Source organism: Mugil cephalus, chromosome 19 (assembly GCF_022458985.1).
Source record: "Mugil cephalus isolate CIBA_MC_2020 chromosome 19, CIBA_Mcephalus_1.1, whole genome shotgun sequence".
In the NCBI taxonomy this organism is placed as follows: Eukaryota; Metazoa; Chordata; class Actinopteri; order Mugiliformes; family Mugilidae; genus Mugil; species Mugil cephalus.
The window spans coordinates 3,205,286-3,225,266 of record NC_061788.1 but is presented as its reverse complement, the minus strand read 5'-3'; the positions used below and the strand labels follow the sequence as shown (position 1 = coordinate 3,225,266).

General features: G+C 44.8%; 1 protein-coding gene across 7 annotated transcripts; it reads left to right on the top strand.

The window, feature by feature from the left end:
• Nucleotides 1-259: 259 nt before the first annotated feature.
• Nucleotides 260-19,929, top strand: LOC124997023 (ceramide transfer protein-like). 7 transcript variants are annotated; one of them, XM_047570506.1, is made up of 19 exons: nt 260-1,012; nt 2,700-2,834; nt 8,353-8,469; nt 8,606-8,671; nt 11,093-11,200; nt 11,365-11,500; nt 12,911-13,000; nt 13,146-13,303; nt 13,383-13,475; nt 13,570-13,656; nt 14,223-14,315; nt 14,464-14,535; nt 16,462-16,557; nt 16,739-16,871; nt 16,968-17,038; nt 17,699-17,827; nt 17,938-18,067; nt 18,305-18,443; nt 18,556-19,929. In XM_047570506.1, exons 1-18 carry the CDS (start codon nt 902-904, stop codon nt 18,430-18,432), a joined length of 1,953 nt encoding a protein of 650 aa, XP_047426462.1. In that variant the 5' UTR covers nt 260-901; the 3' UTR covers nt 18,433-18,443; nt 18,556-19,929. The 7 variants fall into 7 exon arrangements, with proteins under 7 accessions (XP_047426462.1, XP_047426461.1, XP_047426465.1 ...); XM_047570505.1 differs by having other exon boundaries at nt 261-1,012; nt 11,362-11,500; XM_047570509.1 differs by lacking the exon at nt 8,606-8,671 and having other exon boundaries at nt 261-1,012.
• The last annotated feature ends 52 nt before the right edge of the window (nt 19,930-19,981 follow it).

Genomic DNA, 19,981 nt, shown 5'->3' with positions numbered 1-19,981 from the left:
AAAATGGAGATTTTCTAGCTCGCCTCACTCTGCTCCATGATACCCTCCTCGGTGTATTTCCTAGTACCCTCCTCGGTGTATTTCCTAGTACTCCTACGTGTATTTTCTAGCAGGATGCTCCTCGCTCTATTTTCAGTACTACAAACTGGGAGGGAAGGGGGGGCGGGGCGTTGTTACCAAATAAAGCCTGGATTTGGTGACGTCACCGGAGGCAGCGCCCATGCGCACTACGCAAGTTTGAACACGCGCCGCAACACCCTCCGAGGAGGAGAAGAAGCTCGAGGTACGTCAGTTGAACATGGCGTTGAGCTGGAGAGCTGTCACAAGTTCACGGAGCGAAACGCGCACGGACAACACGGCTTCGGCGTTTTTCTGAAGGAAAAAAAGGGGTCCAGCCGCGGATTTGAGTCACACACCGCGCCGAAGCTTTTTTCCCCCGAGCGCGTTTTTTTTTTTAATCTAAATTTCATCCTCTACCTCTACCTGCTACCTCTGGGACTCCGTGTACGCCGAGGAAAAAAAAAAAGGGGCGGTGTAGCCGAATTGACAGCTACCGTTACGGAGACTCGGACAACCTGGACTATTTAAAAATGCGCCGCCGCCTCTTTCGCTAACGCACTTTAATTCACCCGGTGGGAGATAGTTATCGATCCCGTCGAGAGCTTCGGCTATTTACGGTTAATTCCTCCCACACTCGGAGCTATTTAGCCATATTAGTTGGTGATAACACAGCATAATTCTGTGAACTGTTGCTTTTGTTGTTTTTTTTTTTTGCTCGTCACTCATGTCCACGCAGCTCGACTAATATTTGTCATAAGTTCCGTCATATGCCACGTTGGTATTGTTTTTCTTTTTCTTTTTTCTTTTTGTTTAATTAAGTAATTCGTCGTTTTTGAGAAACATGTCAGACAACCAGAGTTGGAACTCCTCCGGGTCTGAGGAGGATCTGGAGCCGAGAGAGGAGCCCGGGCATCCCGTTGGAATTGGGGAGTTCAGCGGAGTCCTCAGCAAGGTAAGAGCTGCACCCACAATAACACAATAATATCTCCTCTAAAAAAAAAAAAACATCCAGGGAGGCGTCTGTCTACACGCCACGGACAAAGGTAGGCAGTGCCCGTAATGTTATGACAAATCATGGCATGTCTGCTGCTTCAGGAAAGAGACATCCAGAGTGTTGCAACATTTCCAGGGTTGCAGCAGAAACTAATCTCCACTGGAGCAAAAGGAAAAGCCCCCCCTCCCTTTATTTAAATAAATGAGCACAGCTAGCTAAAATAAACTCTTAATATCCCCCTCTAACCTGCTCTTTTGTCCATTCATTTCATGATGTTGTAATAACCTTTTTAAATCATTTATTGTCATTACACATACAAGGCAGGATACAGATAAATGGATAATCTGAATTAAAACACACTCTGTACCAGTGTACGTAAATAACTATAAAGAGGAAGGTGTTTACACATATTGCAGCAAGATATTTACAGTATTTTTGTTAATGGAAACTATGGCAATTGAAGCAGGACGCGTATTTCATAACAATTGGGGAAGCTGTCATTGTTGTCTGCTGTCCTCTGTGCAGACTTATGGTTTACTGACAATGAAAGAGACAATTTCAAAGGTTAAAGCTGAACATCCACATTCAACAGAACAGAACGGTGTCACGGTCAGATGTCCAGTCATACTGTAAATATTGGTTTGCAGTCTGGTAAACAGGCCGTTTAAATCCGCCGCTGGACAAACTCTCGGCAGCCTACTTTGCCATATGCTTGCGCCCACTCGCGTCGGACTGTTTTTTTTGGGCCGAAGCGACCACGGTTTTAATTCGGTAATCTGCTGCCAAGCTAATGTGGCATTAATCTGGCCGCACGCTGGGTGTCGGTAAACAGATTGCACGCTGACCCGCTAACCAAGCACATTGTGAGATTAGGCAGGTCCACAGACGAGAAAGGCTCACCTGTTCGATCATACTGAGCCCCGCACACGTCATAGGTCTCGCTGGGATTATTGAGTCCACACATGAAAATCCCACTTGTTCCAACTCAGGTTTTCCCCAACAAGTGCAGACAACTCAGGTTAAGCATTTAGTTTTTATGTTTACTGAAGTTTTTGCAACATTGACAGATGATGCTGTATTAGATGTTAAATAAAAACTGAGATAACTATCCTGCATCCAGTGATCATAGACGTCACAGCTGATTTTCCCGAAACTAGTCAATTGACTTATGACTTAACGTATTTCAGTTTCATAACAAGCGATTTCAGGAACTGATCGGTAGTTCCACAGTATTTACCTTTACTTGGCACATCTCGCGTATGACTTTGCGTTTGTCCAGCTCATCTCTGTTGTCATGCTTCTTTTTTTAAATCCGAAACGCTGCCACGTCTCAGCTTTCAGGCCTGACGTTGCTGCTCTCTCGAGTGGTGGCTTCCATCTAGTTTTGGATCTCCCTCTCCCCTGTGGACGGAGGAATCGATATTGTGTCTTTCAAGTGAAAGAAATCAATTTTTTTTTTTTTTTGAAAACCAAGCCCTATTAGATCAGACAGCATTCCTGTCTGTAAATATACCACAAACCTGCAAATATACAAGTGCGCTGAAGTGGTAGCCTCGCTAACACCTAGCATCTTCATTGACTAATGCAAACATATAGTATTCCTCAACATACGGAGAAACTGATGTTAGCGATTTTTATTTTTCAGTGGACAAACTACATCCACGGCTGGCAGGACCGTTGGGTTGTGCTGAAGAACAACACACTGAGCTACTACAAGTCCCAGGATGAAACTGAGTACGGCTGTCGGGGTTCCCTCTGCCTCACCAAAGCTGTTATTACTGTGAGTACTGTTGACATTCTTTGCCTCGAAGTCGTCCTTTCTGAACCCCTGACCTCGAGCTGCCGGTAGAGATTACTGCCAAACCAAAAATTTTGTCGTAACTCGTGTGCAACGACAATAAAGTTCTTCTTCTGTTACACTTGTGTAATGCTGGCAGAAACGTCTTGCGAGAAAAACCGCTGTTGTTTGTGAAAGACGGCTGCTTTTTAGCGAAGAGCGAGGAGTCATCGCACTCGTTGTTTAAGCCTGAGTGACTCTTGACAATCTCTAGAATGACTTGGGAAATGTTACGCCGACTGCACATTCTTTAAAATGCACTGAATGTATTTAGTTGTCTTATGGGAGTGACATTTCACTAAACTCAATAATCCCACATAAAACTTTTTTATCTGTATTAAAAGAAATCTTCATTTTACCAACACAAATTGTAGTTTTTTAGTCGCAATGAAACAAGTTGATGGCACATATGAAAAATCTTAAGACGTTTGTGCAACCACAGGCATCCTCCCCCACCCCTCTCTCTTTCTCCCTCAGCCCCTCACATGGTTTCGAGAAGTTTGGCATCTGATATATATATGTGATGTGAATCAGACGTCAGGCATCCACCATATGTTTCTCTTAAATTCACGAAGGAGTTCAGAAGGGAAGCTGAGCCCTGGAGTTCTGGAGTTTTCTTTTTTTTTTTTTTCTCCAAACAAACAACTCCTGATTATGTCCCAAGTTTTGCTGGAGGATAAATGACTTGTCAGGTGACTTTTCTAGTTTAAAAACACAGCGTGCCGTGTGGTAACGCTTTACTGGAAAGGCCGTCATGAGACACGAGCGCCTGTATAGGACGGTCCGACAGAGGCAGCTCCAGATTGTGAGGAGCGCACTCATCCAAAGACTCGACTGAGCCGTCAGTCTGCGTTAGGCGCAGAAAAATGAAAATCCAAAACGTGTCAACGGTGTTCAGCTTTGGATGTGCAGCGGTTCACCTTTCATTATGTTTCAGAGGAAAGCCCGGTCAGTCCCTGACAAAAGCTCGAGCTGCGTCTCTCTATCCAAACAGTAGCAAAGGGAAATGAATAAGTGACTGTTCCCAGGCCGCGTAAAGCAGGCTTTTCTATTAGCTGTATTTGTTCAGCTTCATCCATTCCCAGCGTATGTAAATATTAACTTGTGTGCCGGCGCTCGGCTGTAGTCACCTGTCACTCTAGCAGGAATATGCAGGAATAGTCCAGGGCGTAAATAATAGACCGTTATAGCTGGAGATGGTCGTCCAGTGAGTGCGTTCCTGCCTCTTTCAATGCAGACATTCTTCATTTTTTTCTATCTGTGGTACCTGAACCTCCAAACCACTAACAACAGTTTGCTGACACAAGCCATGTCCTCTTCTATTATGAAAGCCGATTTGCATTTACGTCACGCTCAGAAATAAAATGTTCACAATTTTGAAACTCACTTTCCCGTTCGGTTGAGTCTTGTCATGTTGTCATGTCATGGCAATAGTTAAAAAAAATACAATTCTGAGGCCGGTCAGAGAGTCTCATTGCGAGACAGTTGATGCGAACACGTGTGTGTTATGTGTTTTGTTCAGTGGGAACTCGCTGATCTGAGTTGCAACGTGAGTCATTCGGCTGTCACCTATTGCAGTTGAGAAACTTGTAGTAACCTGTTAGAGAACGTGTGAAAAGAACAACGGGAGACGGTGCTCGGGGGCATTTTCTGCAAAAAATAGTAAATGATCATAGTGTAACAATCCGCGATAGAGATGAAGCTTGTTTCAGTTGAATTCTTCCCCTGTTACGTTTGCAGTGGTTCCTGTGTCTGTTAGTTCCACGTCTGGTGTCGTACCCTGGATACTGGATGTTACTGGGGAACTTAAACTGAACCGGATGCCCCGGTGTTTACCACTTAATTAAAGCCAGTTTATTGAGTAAAGCCGCATCATCTTTGAGTGGATTAATCGGGAGATTTAGCTGGAATCTGAAACTGTAGCATTGGGCTAATGTTAATAATTCATTTTCCTATGTGCCGTACCTTCAGTGGCTCACAGATAGTGACTCATTAACTCACTCAGTTTTCTCCTTAATCGCTCGGTTGACTAAATATAAACTCGTAGAAGTTGTCAGAGGCTTTTAGGATAATTTTATTGCCTCCCTGCATGCATTAGAGTCCACTCTCGAGGCTTTTCATCGATGCCCTGTTTGTTTTGCATTAAGGGAACACTGAGTTAAATGTCATTAACATTTAGAAGATGCACACGATCAGGCAGAACATTATGTCTGCCTTCCTAACATTGTGTAGGTCTCCCTCCAAAACAGCTGTGACTCATTAAACAGTGGACATGGGTCTTCTGAGGTGATCAAGTATCTGTGGATCATCCCACAGATACTTGATCATTTTGGGATCTGGTGAATTGTTCTTAAAGTGTGTTTTTGTGTGTTTGTCTGTGTCGGGCTGCATCCTGCTGTGGTTGTGGTGTCATTGCAGTGGGGTGGGGGTGCTTCGTCTGTTCTGAGTGGGTGCTAAGTAGCAGCCACACAAGTGGAAGTCACGTCTCCCTGCAGAACACTGAGCTGTCACAAGCTGTTTTAATGTTATGGCTGATCAGTGGTAGACTGACGGTGGTTTATAAACAAGGAAAAACAGTGATGGTTGCCTCGGATATTTACCCTGTCTCGTTCACCATTGTTGGTGTAAATGTGGGTTTTCAGTTGTACCCACAAAAGGCTGACAGGCACCGAAGCCATTTTTAGATCCATGGTCCGTTAATAAGGGCACACTGGCCTAGTTGTGATTCCCTCTCTCACTGGAATCACCGAGTAGTTCAGATGCGATTCACAGCAGGTTTTGATTGAATTATTTTTAAAGTTCTGCAAAAGCGAAGCCGCTGGATGTGACCTTCTCAGCGTAACCTCACCGTGTCTAACCAACTAACATGGTTAAATCATAGAAACAAGGTCACATGCGGGTTAAAGTGACGTCGAGCACGGTAGAAATGTGACTCTTCCTCGTAGCATGCGACTTCCTCTGTAGTGGGGGATATTTAGAGGGTCAAACGCCGTCGTCTTCTCTTTGTTGTGTGTGAGTTTGACAGACTGAACGTGGCTCTTCGCCCTCGCTGACTTAGCCTTCCCTTTCCTTATGTTTCGTTCTTACCACTTGGTGAGTCAGTGTTTCCTCCACAGAGATCCCGATTTAGTGTTCAGAGAATCTCCACAAAGATGTTTTCCTGGCAGCAAAGCGAAGGAACAAGACACTATATTTGCCTGAATCTCCTCTGCATATATCCTAATTATACAGTTTGCACTTGTAGAAATTAGCGGGGAAATAAATGCAGTGCAGTGTTTCGGGGGGTTTCTCAGTGTTTGCGCTGGTTTTTTAGGTGAAGTTTTTTGTTGTCGTTGCGTGTGTGCTCGCGTCCATTCAGGTCCCTGGTTCTGTGACTGCAGACACGTACACCAGCTCTGAAAAGGTTGGAAGGGAGACGACAGAACAAGAGTCTTTTTGAAGCTTTGTAGGATGTTTACGTTTGAAGAAAACACTGTGGAGCTGTTTTGTCTCATCAGATCGCTACATAAAATAAAACTTTTAACATATTGTCCCCTCCCTTTCGGTCCTGTCCTTCCTTATAATTGGAGACAACCACTGGAGACAAAGACATAGATAAGTACCAAGTAACCGCATTCCCATCTAAAATATCCCTCCATCCATTTCTCCCCTGTGCACAGATGCATAAAGCTATAAGTTATTCCAGCAGCACAGCACCAGCAGACAGACTCACAATGTAAACACTCCATATATTCTTTTTCTTTTCTTGTTCTGCTTGTTTTTCACACAGAGCCCAGACTGATTTCATGTTGACTTACAACGCAGCCCTCCAGTGACGGATTTATCCTTCACTGTTGCCCTGGATCCCTCCAACCGTCTCAGTACTGGCCTCCATTCCTGTGCCCTGCTTACGAGTAGTCAGTAATAAACACGAGCCAAATCGTAGCAAGTGACACTTTAAAAAACACGTAATCTGGGGGTTTAGTTTTCTCTGTTGTCGTGAACTCTTTTACTTTCAGTTTGCGTAATCCGGGAGGGTAAAAAAATCATGTGTTTCGTTTTCGACCGGTCAGTGGGTGGAAATGACTTATGACGGATACAGGGTTAAAATTGCATCGCGCTTGTTTCGTTCCCCTGCTCGTCCTTCCTCTTCTCGGTCTCCGGCGCCGCTCTCGATCTTGCCCAAGCGCTGCTGGAAACTCCTAAATGAGCGTCTGATTGGGAGAGGTCTCTGTGTTCATTCTTCGCATTGACACGGAGCATCTGGTCTCGGCCTCGATGTCGCCCAGATGTCGGGCAGCGAAGCCAAGTCACAGTCTAGCAGTGAAACGTTCTTAAACGCACTATAGCAGCTCATTTATTTCTCTGCCAGCTCACTGCAGTGATGGTTTGGTATCGTATTGCCAGCGTGCAATCGTTAGCTTCTCCCAGAGAATATCACGCTGTAAGTAGTGTTAATCCTGTGTGGATTAAATAGAGTCGGTAGAAAGGAATAATCAATACGTTATAATTACAGTGTTTTCCCTCACAATACCACGATTGATTTGCAAAGGCAAAAAAAAATCAATAATTGCTTTAACTAAACACTACAGTTGTTATTTCCTTTCTGTACTTCCTCCTTCATCTCTCACTTAAAGTGTGAAACGAGTGGCCTGTAGAGGTTCTTGCAGACGTTGCAGCCGTTCGGCCGTCTGCCCTCCGCAGTGTAAGATATTGTTTTGTGGCTAATGCAGTTAATGCAGGGGAATGATTTTTCTCTTGCTCACACTTTTAAACTGCAGCCTCTGCTCATTTAGTATGTTTCCGTCTCGCAGCCGCTCTCCGTTCTCCGTCCTTGACTCCGCTTCAGCGAGCCAGACTCGTATATCAGCCTGCTCTTTGGGTGCAATTAGACCTCGAGAGCGGTCTGAGCCTTGACTCGCTCTGGAGTCGTCCTTTCAGGAGGCCTGATGCATTTTGGTAAACACCACACAGGTAAATACCGCTGCTATCACCGCCTCCGCCCTCTCCGAGCACACACGCTAACAGATGCTGACTGCTCGCTACGCCAGCGCAGCAGTTTTACGATGCTGACGGCTCACTGGAGGGCTATTAGGAATATGCTCCATTCTGCAAAATGCTTTAAAAGGCCAGTTATCTGCCCCCGCTCCTCCTCCAGGACGCTGTCTGGTGCATTCCTCTTTGTCTCCGGTGCCTTCGAGACCCGTGGATCGGCCCAAATAGGCGACATTTCTGACTGCGTGGTGCGTTGCCATGTTTCCAGTTGGTGAAACAGATTGTCGCACCCCATGTCACATGCAAGGGAGTGTCATTTTAATGGCTGGTGGTTCGCACACACGCCTATAAGAAGAAAAAAATTGAGATATGTGTGTCAGTATCATCACAGCTGTGTTCCCGTAACTGGCCTCATTTTACACACACACACACACACTGATTAACCTAATTCCTTTTGTGTCCTTCTTCTTTGTGTTTCTCCCTCTAGCCTCATGAGTTCGACGAGTGCCGGCTGGACATCAGCGTGAACGACAGCGTGTGGTACCTGAGAGCTCAGGACCCCGAGCACAGACACCAGTGGATCGACTCCATCGAGCTTCACAGGGTGAGACACTGACACCGATAATAAACCCGCTGCTATCGAAACAAACCAGATGGCACCAAATTAGCATCGTCTCATAGAAGGTTGTTCCTTGGGAATGTGTGTTTACTGTATGTGTGTGTGTGTGTGTTTCTATTAGAGTATCAGAGAAGGGAGGAGAGAGAAGGGAGGAGTCCAGGGAACAGTAATCATCCCTCCACCACTGGTGCGTTATTTGGCAACTCTACAGGACTGTAACAGTTCTGGTGCACTTGTGTTTAGCTCAGTACTCTGTGTCTGTGATCATCTGACTCGCACTCACGCGTGAATTGTTTTGCTGAAGCACGTATTCTGCATTGCACATAGGTGTATGATATCATCACGAAACACCGTGATCACAAATGTTTTGTGACCTGCTGAAAACAGCGATAACACATCTTTCATTTAAATGAAGAGAAAACCTGTGATTAATCCAATAAGATCAAGTTCTCATGTCAATCAGTTGTTTTCTTGCTAAATAGTATTGTACGTCTGTGTCTGTAAAAACATTGCAACATGTTTTGAGCATGTGAACACAGCCCTTGTTTTCCATTGTGTTGACGACCTGCAGGTTTTTGTCCTTTTCTAAACTCTCTGAATTTACAGGTTCTCAAACGAAGCGTGTGCTGCTGTTCCACCATCAGCTCCGCCACCGTAAACTTAACGCCACCTCTAGTTGTGCTCCCAGAATATTATTTTCATACCATGTTGCTTGCAAATTCGCCCCGTCCACTTCCTTCATCGTTTTCCTTGTTATCACATTCAAAATAAGGCCAAACCTTTGTTTCAACGTCCTCCTCAGTCTTCTCAGTGAATTTTATTCCTAGCACCAAAAAGATACATACAGAGGATGCATTAACACTGACATATACCTTTGCTAAACCTCTAGTAACTCGTGTTGGGGCTGTTAGCACAGGGACTCTCTTGGGTCACAGTTATCTCAACCTTGGAGTTTGCTTGGGGTCAGTCTGACCCCTTTTCACCCAGAAACATTTAACTCATGCATGAGTAAAGGCCAAAAGATAACCGTGTCTGAGACGGTGCCAGAGAAATCGAGGTTGGCCTGCCCTGAATCTAGAGTCTGCCTGCTACAGCCAACGTGTAAACGCTTTAGTGTTTGCTTAAAAAGATCAGTGCAGTGTGAGACTACACACTTCAGGAGTGAGGGTTCATTGTTCACCTGGCAGGAGAGGAAACAGTGGGCAGAGGTAGCAGGTTGTAGCTGAGTAAAAGACACAAGACACACACAATCTTCACGGATCTTAATGGTGTTTTGCATTATTGATGTAAAGAATCCCACGGGACTTGAGTAATTCAGCCTTTGTGGCTTTATTCTCACCAGAGATGGAAGAGAAAAGTAATTTCCAGATAACATCCAGAGGAGAAAGAGCCTGCGAGACACAGCTGAGGGGAAAAGCAGCTCACACTTTTGAGTCGTTCTGCATTAACTGGTGCTGCTCCCTCATGGTGCTTGATTTGGGAAATCCCCCTCTCACCCATCCAGTGACTCACAGAAAAGCAGGAGGGGGAGTGGGTCTTGTGCACATACCGACCATCCCACCCACTATGAGTCACCGCTCGGAACTCTTCTTCCTAGAAGGCCCCCGCTTCCCTTTTCAACCCGTATTACTCACAGCGCTCAGCGAACGTCGTCTCCAGGGAGACACAACACACTACGGCGAACACATCACCGCTGCTCTTACAGTGTGGAAAAAAAAAAAAAAGGAAAACGTCAACAAGTCGAGGATGCACCGGGGTTCTGTGTGCTTTAATCTCCTGCATGCAGCTTAAGAACATGTGCATGTGTGTGGGTATTACTATAAACCTCATACCACTGGAACGGCATCTGATAAATGTTCCTTTTTTTGTGTTTTGCACTGTAGCTGCAAAAAAAGAAGCCTCTGCTTGTTTGGATTTTCTTTTTGTCATCAAACAGATTTAGTGTCACTCATGCACACAGTCAGATTGCGCTATCTGGGCTGATGAAGTCAGTGGGGCAGCAGTATGTTGACTAAAGGGCGAACAGCAGTGACTGAAATCCATGTGAGCGCAGACGAGAGCCACTTCTGGTCACTGACCGACAGTTACCCCTGGCTCTTCTTAACGCCAGTCACGTGCGCTCAACCTTTCCTGCCCCCTGGTGGATTAAAACTGCAAGCGTCTCTTAAAGGGACACGTCTTTGTTTCCTCTGTTCCGCTGTTGTCACCACCAGCAGCAGCAGCAGCATCTATTTTGAGGGACAGGCCGGGTTATGCAAGAGGAAAGGGGAACCAGTTAGGATTACAGGAAGTCAGTTGATGTTTCAGCTGTGCTCGGTTGGTCGGTGAATCTGTTCCTGTCACCGTGCTCTAATATAAAAGCCGTCCTAAAATCAGTAAATATCAATGAATCTTTGACATTTAAAACAAACTCACAGGTGCATGAAAACACAAGCTGTGTATGTGTCACAAGGCTGAGGACATCACGCGGTTCAGCTTTTCTTTTGCTTAATGAATCAACGCCAAATTGCACGTTGTCTTAATCACTGAGATTTAATTATAAAGTATTCCATTAAACCGCTTTTTGACAACATGACTGATTTGTTTTGCGTGTGTTTTTTTCCCGCAGGCTGATTCTGGTTACGGCTCAGAGTCCAGTCTGAGGAGACACGGCTCCATGTTGTCTCTCACGTCGGCCACCAGCGGCTACTCGGCCACCTCCACCTCCTCCTTCAAGGTGAGCTTTCTGGCTCGTGTTGACTCTAGCCGAGGACTCGCCGGCCTCCGCTTTGGGTCGGGCACACACATTAGGAACGGATAAGAGACGTCCGCACGTGCATGCGGAAATCTGTGGAAATATAAACCAAATCCACATTTGTGTCTTCGTTGTCTCGTCAGAAGGGCCACAGCCTGAGAGAGAAGCTGGCGGAGATGGAGACGTTCAGAGACATCCTGTGCAGGCAGGTGGACACTCTGCAGAAGTACTTTGACAGCTGTGCAGACGCCGTGTCCAAGGATGAGCTGCAGAGAGACAAGAGTAAGAACACATGCACCCACGCTGAACACTTCACAGGTCTGAATGTTTCTAGTGCTAATTTAGAACTAGAGCATTTTTTTTAACCTCAAACGTTGACTAATTCCAGATCAAAACTAAATGTTTCAGGCATTTTATAAATAAAATAAGTGCTGATTCTCAACAAAAAGAATAAAGAGCATTCAGTGAATAGAGGGTCATATATATGACATATAATTGCAACCAAAGTGTCCGTGGTTACAGCCACTGAATGTGTGATTAGCAGCATTAGTTTGAATCATAGGCTTTAATAGCGTCTACATTGTAAAATTAATTTAAAAAAGGTGAAGAGCAGTTGTGTGATCGACTGAACCAACAGATTAGAAAAGCAGTCACATATATTTTATATTTTTACTGATATCTACCAAAGAACAGAGAAGTAAATGAATCACTGCATTAGAAGAAACAACTGGAATCTAGACACAGAAACCTGGTGTTGTGGTTCATTTAGTGTCAGCTAATATTAATTTATGCTGTATTTTTAGATGAAGTCAGACCTGAAGTTACTTCTTAAGTAAATACCAATAAACTGAATATTTGTGATCACTCCTCGTCGTCCTTTTAACGCTACAGTATTTTATGGCTAATGTTACTTCTCAGTAAAGCTCTTAGCGTTAGCATCTTTTATTTAGCTACATGTATCAGAACTGAAATGACCTAAAACTAACTGAAACTGAGGCTAATCCACTTTTCTACATCCGTTCTAGTTCATATGGATCCTTGTTGAGTCCATTTGTCCTTAATTTGATCTGATAATCCACATTTTTCCTGGTTTCTCTGTATTTACTGATACGTTTCACTGTGTTTTTGCCACTCAGGGGGCGTGGCCCTGGGCGACAGTGACGTCAATACAAACCCTCTATTCTGTGAAGCACAAATGAGCAGAAATCTTCTCCACATGTCTAACTTTATTGTTCATATTCTATATATCAAGTATGAAAATGTTTGGAGTTGAGGAGAAATATGATCTGCCTCTTAAGGAATGAGTCTGAGTCTGAGTCTGAGTGTCGTGACTCAGAGGGCAGATATTCCCGAACCCCTTCGCCCTCACCCTGTGTCGGCTGGATGAACATTTGTTCATGGCAGCAGTGAATGAAGCCTTGCTTTTGTTCTCCTCACCTCCCTCTCCCCTCCTCTCCTCTCCTCCCCCCTTCTCTCTCCATTCTGAAGATGAACCCAGACCATTGTCATGTTGTCCAGCACAGCGGAGGCCTGTCAGTCTGATGGTGTCCTGCGCTGTAGCTGAGTGTGAATGGGCCTTTATGGGCCACTGCCCTGAACCCCTGACACTTACAGGGAAAGAAATGTGTGTCAGAGCCACCTTTTAGTGTTTTTATATTCCCTCTGAGTCTTTACTTTTTTTTTTTTTCTCAGTCGTGGAGGACGATGAAGACGATTTCCCCAACACTCGAACCGATGGAGAGTTCCTGCACAACAACAACAACAACGGCAGCAAAGAGAAACGTGCGTAAACTATTTCTTTACGGATACAGATAAAAAGTCGCTCGTAAAACCTCTGCGGTTTCTCGTTACGCTTCCAGACTCGTGCTCTTGAACGTCAGCCATGTGTGACTTCACCGTATCCCTCCTCTGCTTCTCTTGTGTGCAGTGTTTCAGTCCCTGAGCCCCAAGGGAATCAATGGCATAGACTTTAAGGGTGAGGCCATCACGTTCAAGGCCACCACCGCCGGGATCCTGGCCACCCTGTCCCACTGCATCGACCTCATGGTGAAGAGAGAGGACAGCTGGCAGAAGAGAGTGGATAAGGTTTGTAAATGTTTCTTCTATTTCCATTAAAATAGTGGGATTTCTACTGTTTAATACTGAGCTCTTTGTGTTTGCGCAGGAGATGGAGAAGAGGCGGAGGATAGAGGAGAGCTATAAATCAGCACTCAACGAGCTGAAGAAGAAGTCTCACTTCGGAGGTCCTGATTATGAGGTGACGTTATGTGAAATTCACAAATGCAAATTTGAAATTCTGTAGGAAATGTTGAAATAATGTTCTTTTTTTTTTTTTTTTACTCTACTGGCAGGAAGGTCCCAACAGCCTCATCAACGAGGATGAATTCTTTGACGCGGTTGAAGCTGCTCTTGACCGACAGGACAAAATAGAAGAACAGGTAAAAAAAAAAGATAAAATACTAGTATTTATTATAGTATTTATATACACTGCAAAAAAGTTTTAGTACAGGACATAGTTTCCTCTGGTATAGTTGGTCAGAGCTTCATCCTACAGCAAGATAATGACCCAAAACTTTAGTCCAAGCTGCACCAGAACTACCTCAGGATAAAAACTGAGCTGGTTAGTGATGAACTGGACAGAAAAGTGAAAGCAAAGCTTCTTACAAACAAGAGACCCACGTTTCTGGGAACTTCTGCACCAAAATTAGAAAGAAAAATATTTGAAAACTATTTTAGAAAGACAGAATGTCACAGGTGCGTTCACATGTTAAATCAGAGATAGTTACTGTGATGAGTCCAGAGTTTAGAGTATATTTATGGTTATATATTGATTCCATTAAAGTAAAATCAGACTGCATTCATTCCATACATTAGTGTATATAGCGCTAAATGCTTTGGTTATGTTAAACGTGCAGCTGAAAGCGAGGCCGTGCTCTGAATTTAAATTGCCATGTGAACAGAACCGGAGCTTATGATGAAGCCGCCTCTGTTTGTTTGTGTCTAGTGTCAAACCGAGAAGACGAGGTTGCAGAGATCCAGCCCCGTCCCCCCTGGAGACGTCTACTCCAGCACCGGCACACACAGATTCTCCGACAAGGTTGTTTAAAAGCTTCCTCCGCTCGTCCAAACGCCACGAGCTCCTCTAATCGTTCCCCCTCCACTTCTCCCCCGTTTCTGCACATCTCATGCTTTTGTAACTTTTTTCTTTTCCTTCCTTTTTCTTTCCTTTCCGTCTTCCCCCGTAGCCTCATAGTCAGCCCTCCCCTGCTCTCATAGTCATGGCCCCTCCTCACGATGTCCACAGATTCAGCACAGAGGTAACTCCCTGCCGAGGCTCACACCGTCACCATGGTTGCACGGAGCTACAGTAACAGCATCCGCTTATTCAGGAATATTCTGCAGGATCCTGTTAACGCGCTGCAGCAGCTTCAAGCTTAAACTCCCCGCTGTTAATAATGCACCGAGACAATGCTAACACGTCTAACATCTGTTTAAAACACTAGTTTCTAAATCAAAGACATTATTATAGAAATTATACATTTATTCAGAGCCTTTTCTTCAACGTTTGGAAATATTTCACTTGTGTTTGTCTATTTGCTTTGTGTTTTCTGTAGTTGCATTGAGTCGCTACATCCCGATCAGATACCGATCTTTTAATATTCAGTATCGGCCGATCTGATTTTATAGAAAGAAACCTCCTCCCCCCTCGAAGCTTCATAAAGGCTTTTCTTATCTTGCTTATTCTGCTACGTCACACCTGCACCGTGCCACTATATTAAGTCCAATAAATATTCCTGTCAGAGTTGATGTAGCACGGAGATGGAGGCTTGTAGCATAGTTCCAGAAGAATCTGTGAACTCTACTCCAGGAATGTGCTGGACTAACTCCTGAACCCTCTCTGCAGTATTTCTCTCCTTTTAAATGTTCAGTGTTTGTTGTGCAGCCTTTGAGTTGACTCATCATAATCCATTTATTTATTTATTTTGGTGCTATAAAGCCCTTCATGGCCTATGTCACTGTGATGTCACAACATTAGCTGGAGGCAAAACAGAGGCGAACACTGTCGCTATCAACCGGGAAAATGTCGCCTTGCTGTATTTTTGGAGCCAACGCAACATTAGTTGCATGTTTCAGGGGTGAAGTTGCATTTACTACGTTCCCCTCCACAGTGGTTCCACTTACTTCTTGTAATATCTTTCTTGGAGACGCTTCACTTGATAAAGACAGACCAGACTTCATCATTTAAAATAACACAGTCCTGGGGAGTTAGTGTATAAATATATTCTCTAAAATATGCGTCTTCCTTGTCCATTCTTGCCAAAACTGAATTATGCTAACCAGTGTTTACAGGCTGTAGTGTTTGAGATGTTCTGCCTCCAGTTAAGCCCCGCCCCTCAAAAAAACATCACATTGTTTACAAACCATGAAGGGGTTTATTGAATGATGATCTCCTGCTGCCACCTCAGCAGACATCCACACTAACATAACTTACAGAGTTCTTTCTGTCTGATTTCATTTTCCAGAGTAAAGTTCTTCCACACAGCAGTGATTTTACTTCTTCTTCTACTTTTTTCTTCTTCACTCTCGACTAAAGCCTGATACCTATAAGATCCAATCATTTTAAAAATGCCTGGATCAGCTATTCATCCCTAATGTGGAGCTCTCTCTGCCACATACATCAAAGCTTTTTGTCCATCTGTCTTTACCTCGTCACGGTCGCCATTTTTTTTTTAACATTTAAGTATAATTCCCTCCATTTCCTCCCAACATATTTCTTTTTAAATCATCTTTCACATCATCTCCTTCTCCTACGCCTTCGCTGAAGTTAAAGTCACAGTTCTTCTCCTCCTTTTCTAAATGTCAGAGACCAGGCCTGCACGGTTTTCTGCTTCGTCTCATCTCTTCTGTTGACAGTTGTGTGTAATTTGTGGATGCAGGCTGCCCCGTTACCTAGCAACATAACATCACAGCATTATGGGCACAAGATGCTGCTCATTAGAGGAACAGGCCGAGCAGCTAATGTGCTTGTGAGGAGGAGATGCTAACCGCTCAGTAGCGCACGTGATCGTAGTTTTATCGTAGCCCCGTGTGAATTCTTTAAAAGTGTAGAATCTAGAGGAGGCTGCAGCTTTTAGTTCCCTGCGCACATCGACTGTTCTCAAACGCTGATGTACGAGCATCTTATTGTGTTGTCGTTTCCGTGATCGATATCCTCTTTGTATTCCCCCGGCTTTGTGCTGTAGGTGGAGGAGATGGTGCAGAGTCACATGACCTACTCCCTGCAGGACGTCGGTGGAGATGCCAACTGGCAGCTGGTCGTAGAAGAGGGAGAGATGAAGGTAGGAGGAGCTTTATGAAATAACATAGAGCAGGTTTACTTCCTGTCCAGGACGAAGATTGAGCCTCGACTCAGTTCCAGCTTAATTAAAGTTGTAATTGATTCAAAACTACGTCTGATCCGTCTGTGTCTACGGATTTTAATCCGATTATTTGAGGAATCGTCTTTATGCGTGTGTCCAGGTTTACAGGAGAGAGGTGGAGGAGAACGGGATCGTGTTGGACCCTCTGAAGGCCACGCATTCAGTGAAGGGGGTGACCGGCCACGAGGTCTGCCACTACTTCTGGGACACGGCCTACCGCAACGACTGGGAGAGTACGTCTGGCTGTAAAAAATAAAATAAACAAGACCGATATACATAATAATCTATTGTTATAAAAGTGACCTGTTTTTACTTCTTCTTCTTTTTAGCCACTATTGAAAACTTCAACGTCGTGGAGACGCTGTCTGACAACGCAGCGATTGTCTATCAGCTGCACAAGGTAAGAGCTAACAGATTAGACCAGCAGCTAACATGCTAATGTACAAGCTAACCTGCTGGTTCCTTGCAGCTGTCCAACCATTCATTAAGCCAACTGCTAACAGCTAATGTACAAGCTAACCTGCTGGTTCCTAGCAGATGTCCATTCATTCATTAAACCAGCAGCTAACATGCTAATGTACCAGCTAAGCTGCTGGTTCCTAGCAGCTGTCCAACCATTCATTAGACCAGCAGCTAACATGCTAATGTACCAGCTAAGCTGCTGGTTCCTAGCAGCTGTCCAACCATTCATTAGACCAGCAGCTAACATGCTAATGTACCAACTAACCTACTGATTCCTAGCAGCTGTCTATCCATTCATTAGACCAGCAGCTAACATGCTAATGTACAAGCTAACCTACTGGTTCCTAGCAGCTGTCTATCCATTCATTAGACCAGCAGCTAACATGCTAATGTACAAGCTAAGCTGCTGATTCCTAGCAGCTGTCTATCCATTCATTAGACCAGCAGCTAACATGCTAATGTACAAGCTAAGCTGCTCCATCCATCCATTAGAGGATTTTAATTTAATAAGTTGAAGCTGAACCACATTTCATCGTCTAAAGTTTCCCGACGGCTTTTGCGTCACTTGAATGTGAACCGGGTTGAATGTGTGTTGCAGCGGGTGTGGCCGGCGTCCCAGAGGGACGTCCTGTACCTCTCCGCCATGAGGAAGGTCCTGGCAAACAATGAGAACGACCCGGACACCTGGCTGGTCTGCAACTTCTCCGTGGATCACGAAGACGCCCAGGTGAGTCCCCCCCCCCCCCCGGGGGCGAGCGCTTTATTTATCAGGCTTCAACAGAAATGTGGAAAGACCCCGGAGGCTTATTTATGACGGCGCGTCCCCTCTGTCCACAGCCCAGCAGCAGGTGCGTCCGAGCCAAAATCAACATCGCCATGATCTGCCAGACCCTGGTCAGCCCACCAGAGGGAGACAAAGAGATCAGCAGAGACAACATCCTGTGTAAAATCACCTACGTCGCCAATGGTGGGTGTCCAGCCTGTTTTCAGCCTGCTCCACGTCTGATTGATTCATTTGTGTGTTTCCTAAATCAGACGCTCACTCTGAGCTGTTCTAGTAGATTTATATTTAAACATTCGTCCCAGTTTTATGCTGGAAACAGTGAGGATGAGTATCAAACCTGCAACTTAAATATTCTAAAGTGTCTTAAACTAAGCTACCTGTACATGTATGTTGATTTATGTTTGTTATCGTGTGGTGCAGTGAATCCTGGAGGCTGGGCTCCCGCCTCCGTGCTCAGGGCCGTGGCTAAGAGGGAGTACCCCAAGTTCCTCAAGCGCTTCACCTCCTACGTCCAGGACAAAACGGCCGGAAAACCCATCTTATTCTGACACTGACGCAGGTAAAAACACTCGATGCAGACGTCTCATTTAACGTTTACGCAAAGATCACCAGAGTTAACACAAAACATGGTTAGTAAACTGTGTTTATTTATTTTTATTTCTTTATTCCAGTGTTTTCCACGAGGACAGAACTGCACCTTAAGCTTTGAGGACCGACCGTCTGCACCACAAAGGTTCTGCTGCCACGAAGAGAAAAAGTCCTCAAAGTTATTACGCTCCCCCTCTTATTCCTTAGCCACGGGTTAGGGTCCTGATAGCGCCACCTAGCTGCTGCTGCTGCTGCTTCTTTCAAACATCTGTGAGACTAGACCCGGACCACTGAGAAACACTCAGAGAATATTCTCCCGTGGCTCCGCTTCCTCCCATCCACAGAGATCACTGCTCGGTTTAATTTATAAAAATACTAGATATTTAAAAGTGGAGAGTATTTTTTTTTAGCTTCCACGCTCACGCGTAAGGAATTTTTTTTTTTGTAAAGCTGATAGAAAAGCAGAAGCTTTATTATTTGGTGGACGAGTCCCGAGGGCCGTCACGCTGCCCTATGATGTGAGACTCGACCCCGTCTCCTTGTCCCTCTCATGAAGACACCTGTTGTCCCCCCCCCCGGTGCTGAAGGAGGGACGGGGACGGGGACGCTCTCATCGTTTCTCTCGGCTTCTGCTTGAATGTGTGATGGACTGTAAATAGGCCTGAGTGGAGCCCAGATGCCTTAGTGTTACAGGAGACTGCAGAAGGATCCAGACCAGATAAAGGCTGCACCTTTAAAGATCGCTAGAGAAGTGCCTCATGGCTTCACCTCCCCCCAAACTCATGTCCTGCTTTACCAGCTCAGTTTTGTCTCATGTACTGAATGAATGAATGAATGAAGCAGGCGGCTCTTGAGTTACTTGAGTTCTCCCCCCGACGGGATGTTTTCTAGTATTATGAAGATGTCATTTCAGTCTAATTTAAATCATGTTTCATGTGTCAGTGTTTCCTGGGACGTTCACCTCCTCCCATCTCATTTCAAAAAAAAGAGTTTTTATAGGAACAAAAGAACCTTAAACAACCTGATCAGGTTCCAGCACAAAAACTCATCACCCAACTTTTTCTAGGACGAGTCTTTCCAAGCACACTGAATCCGTTCTCATTCGCTCCACGAGACCAGAGTTCACGTCCGTTCGTATTTCAGCAGCACAAACACGTTTTTCTTATACTTTAAATAGATTTATCTGTAGCCGCTGTGTTTGTGTGTGAGAGACGAAGTGAAGCCCGATGAGTGGAGCCACGCCGGCTGAACATCTTTCACCTGAAAAGCTAAAAAATAAATAAATAAAAAAGAGACGTTTCTAGTTCTCAGCATGACGTTAAAGCTGAATGTAATTAAAGTTTCTTTTTGTAAATTTGTTCATACTAACGCTGTGGGATCAACTTATACATGTACTGTGACGACGTGGCACCAGATGTGCCCTGTTTAAAGGTGAAATAAATAAGTTTATCCTCCAAGTCTCTTTTCTCTGTTTGTTCCTGTGACACAAAGACAAGACGGTTATTTATG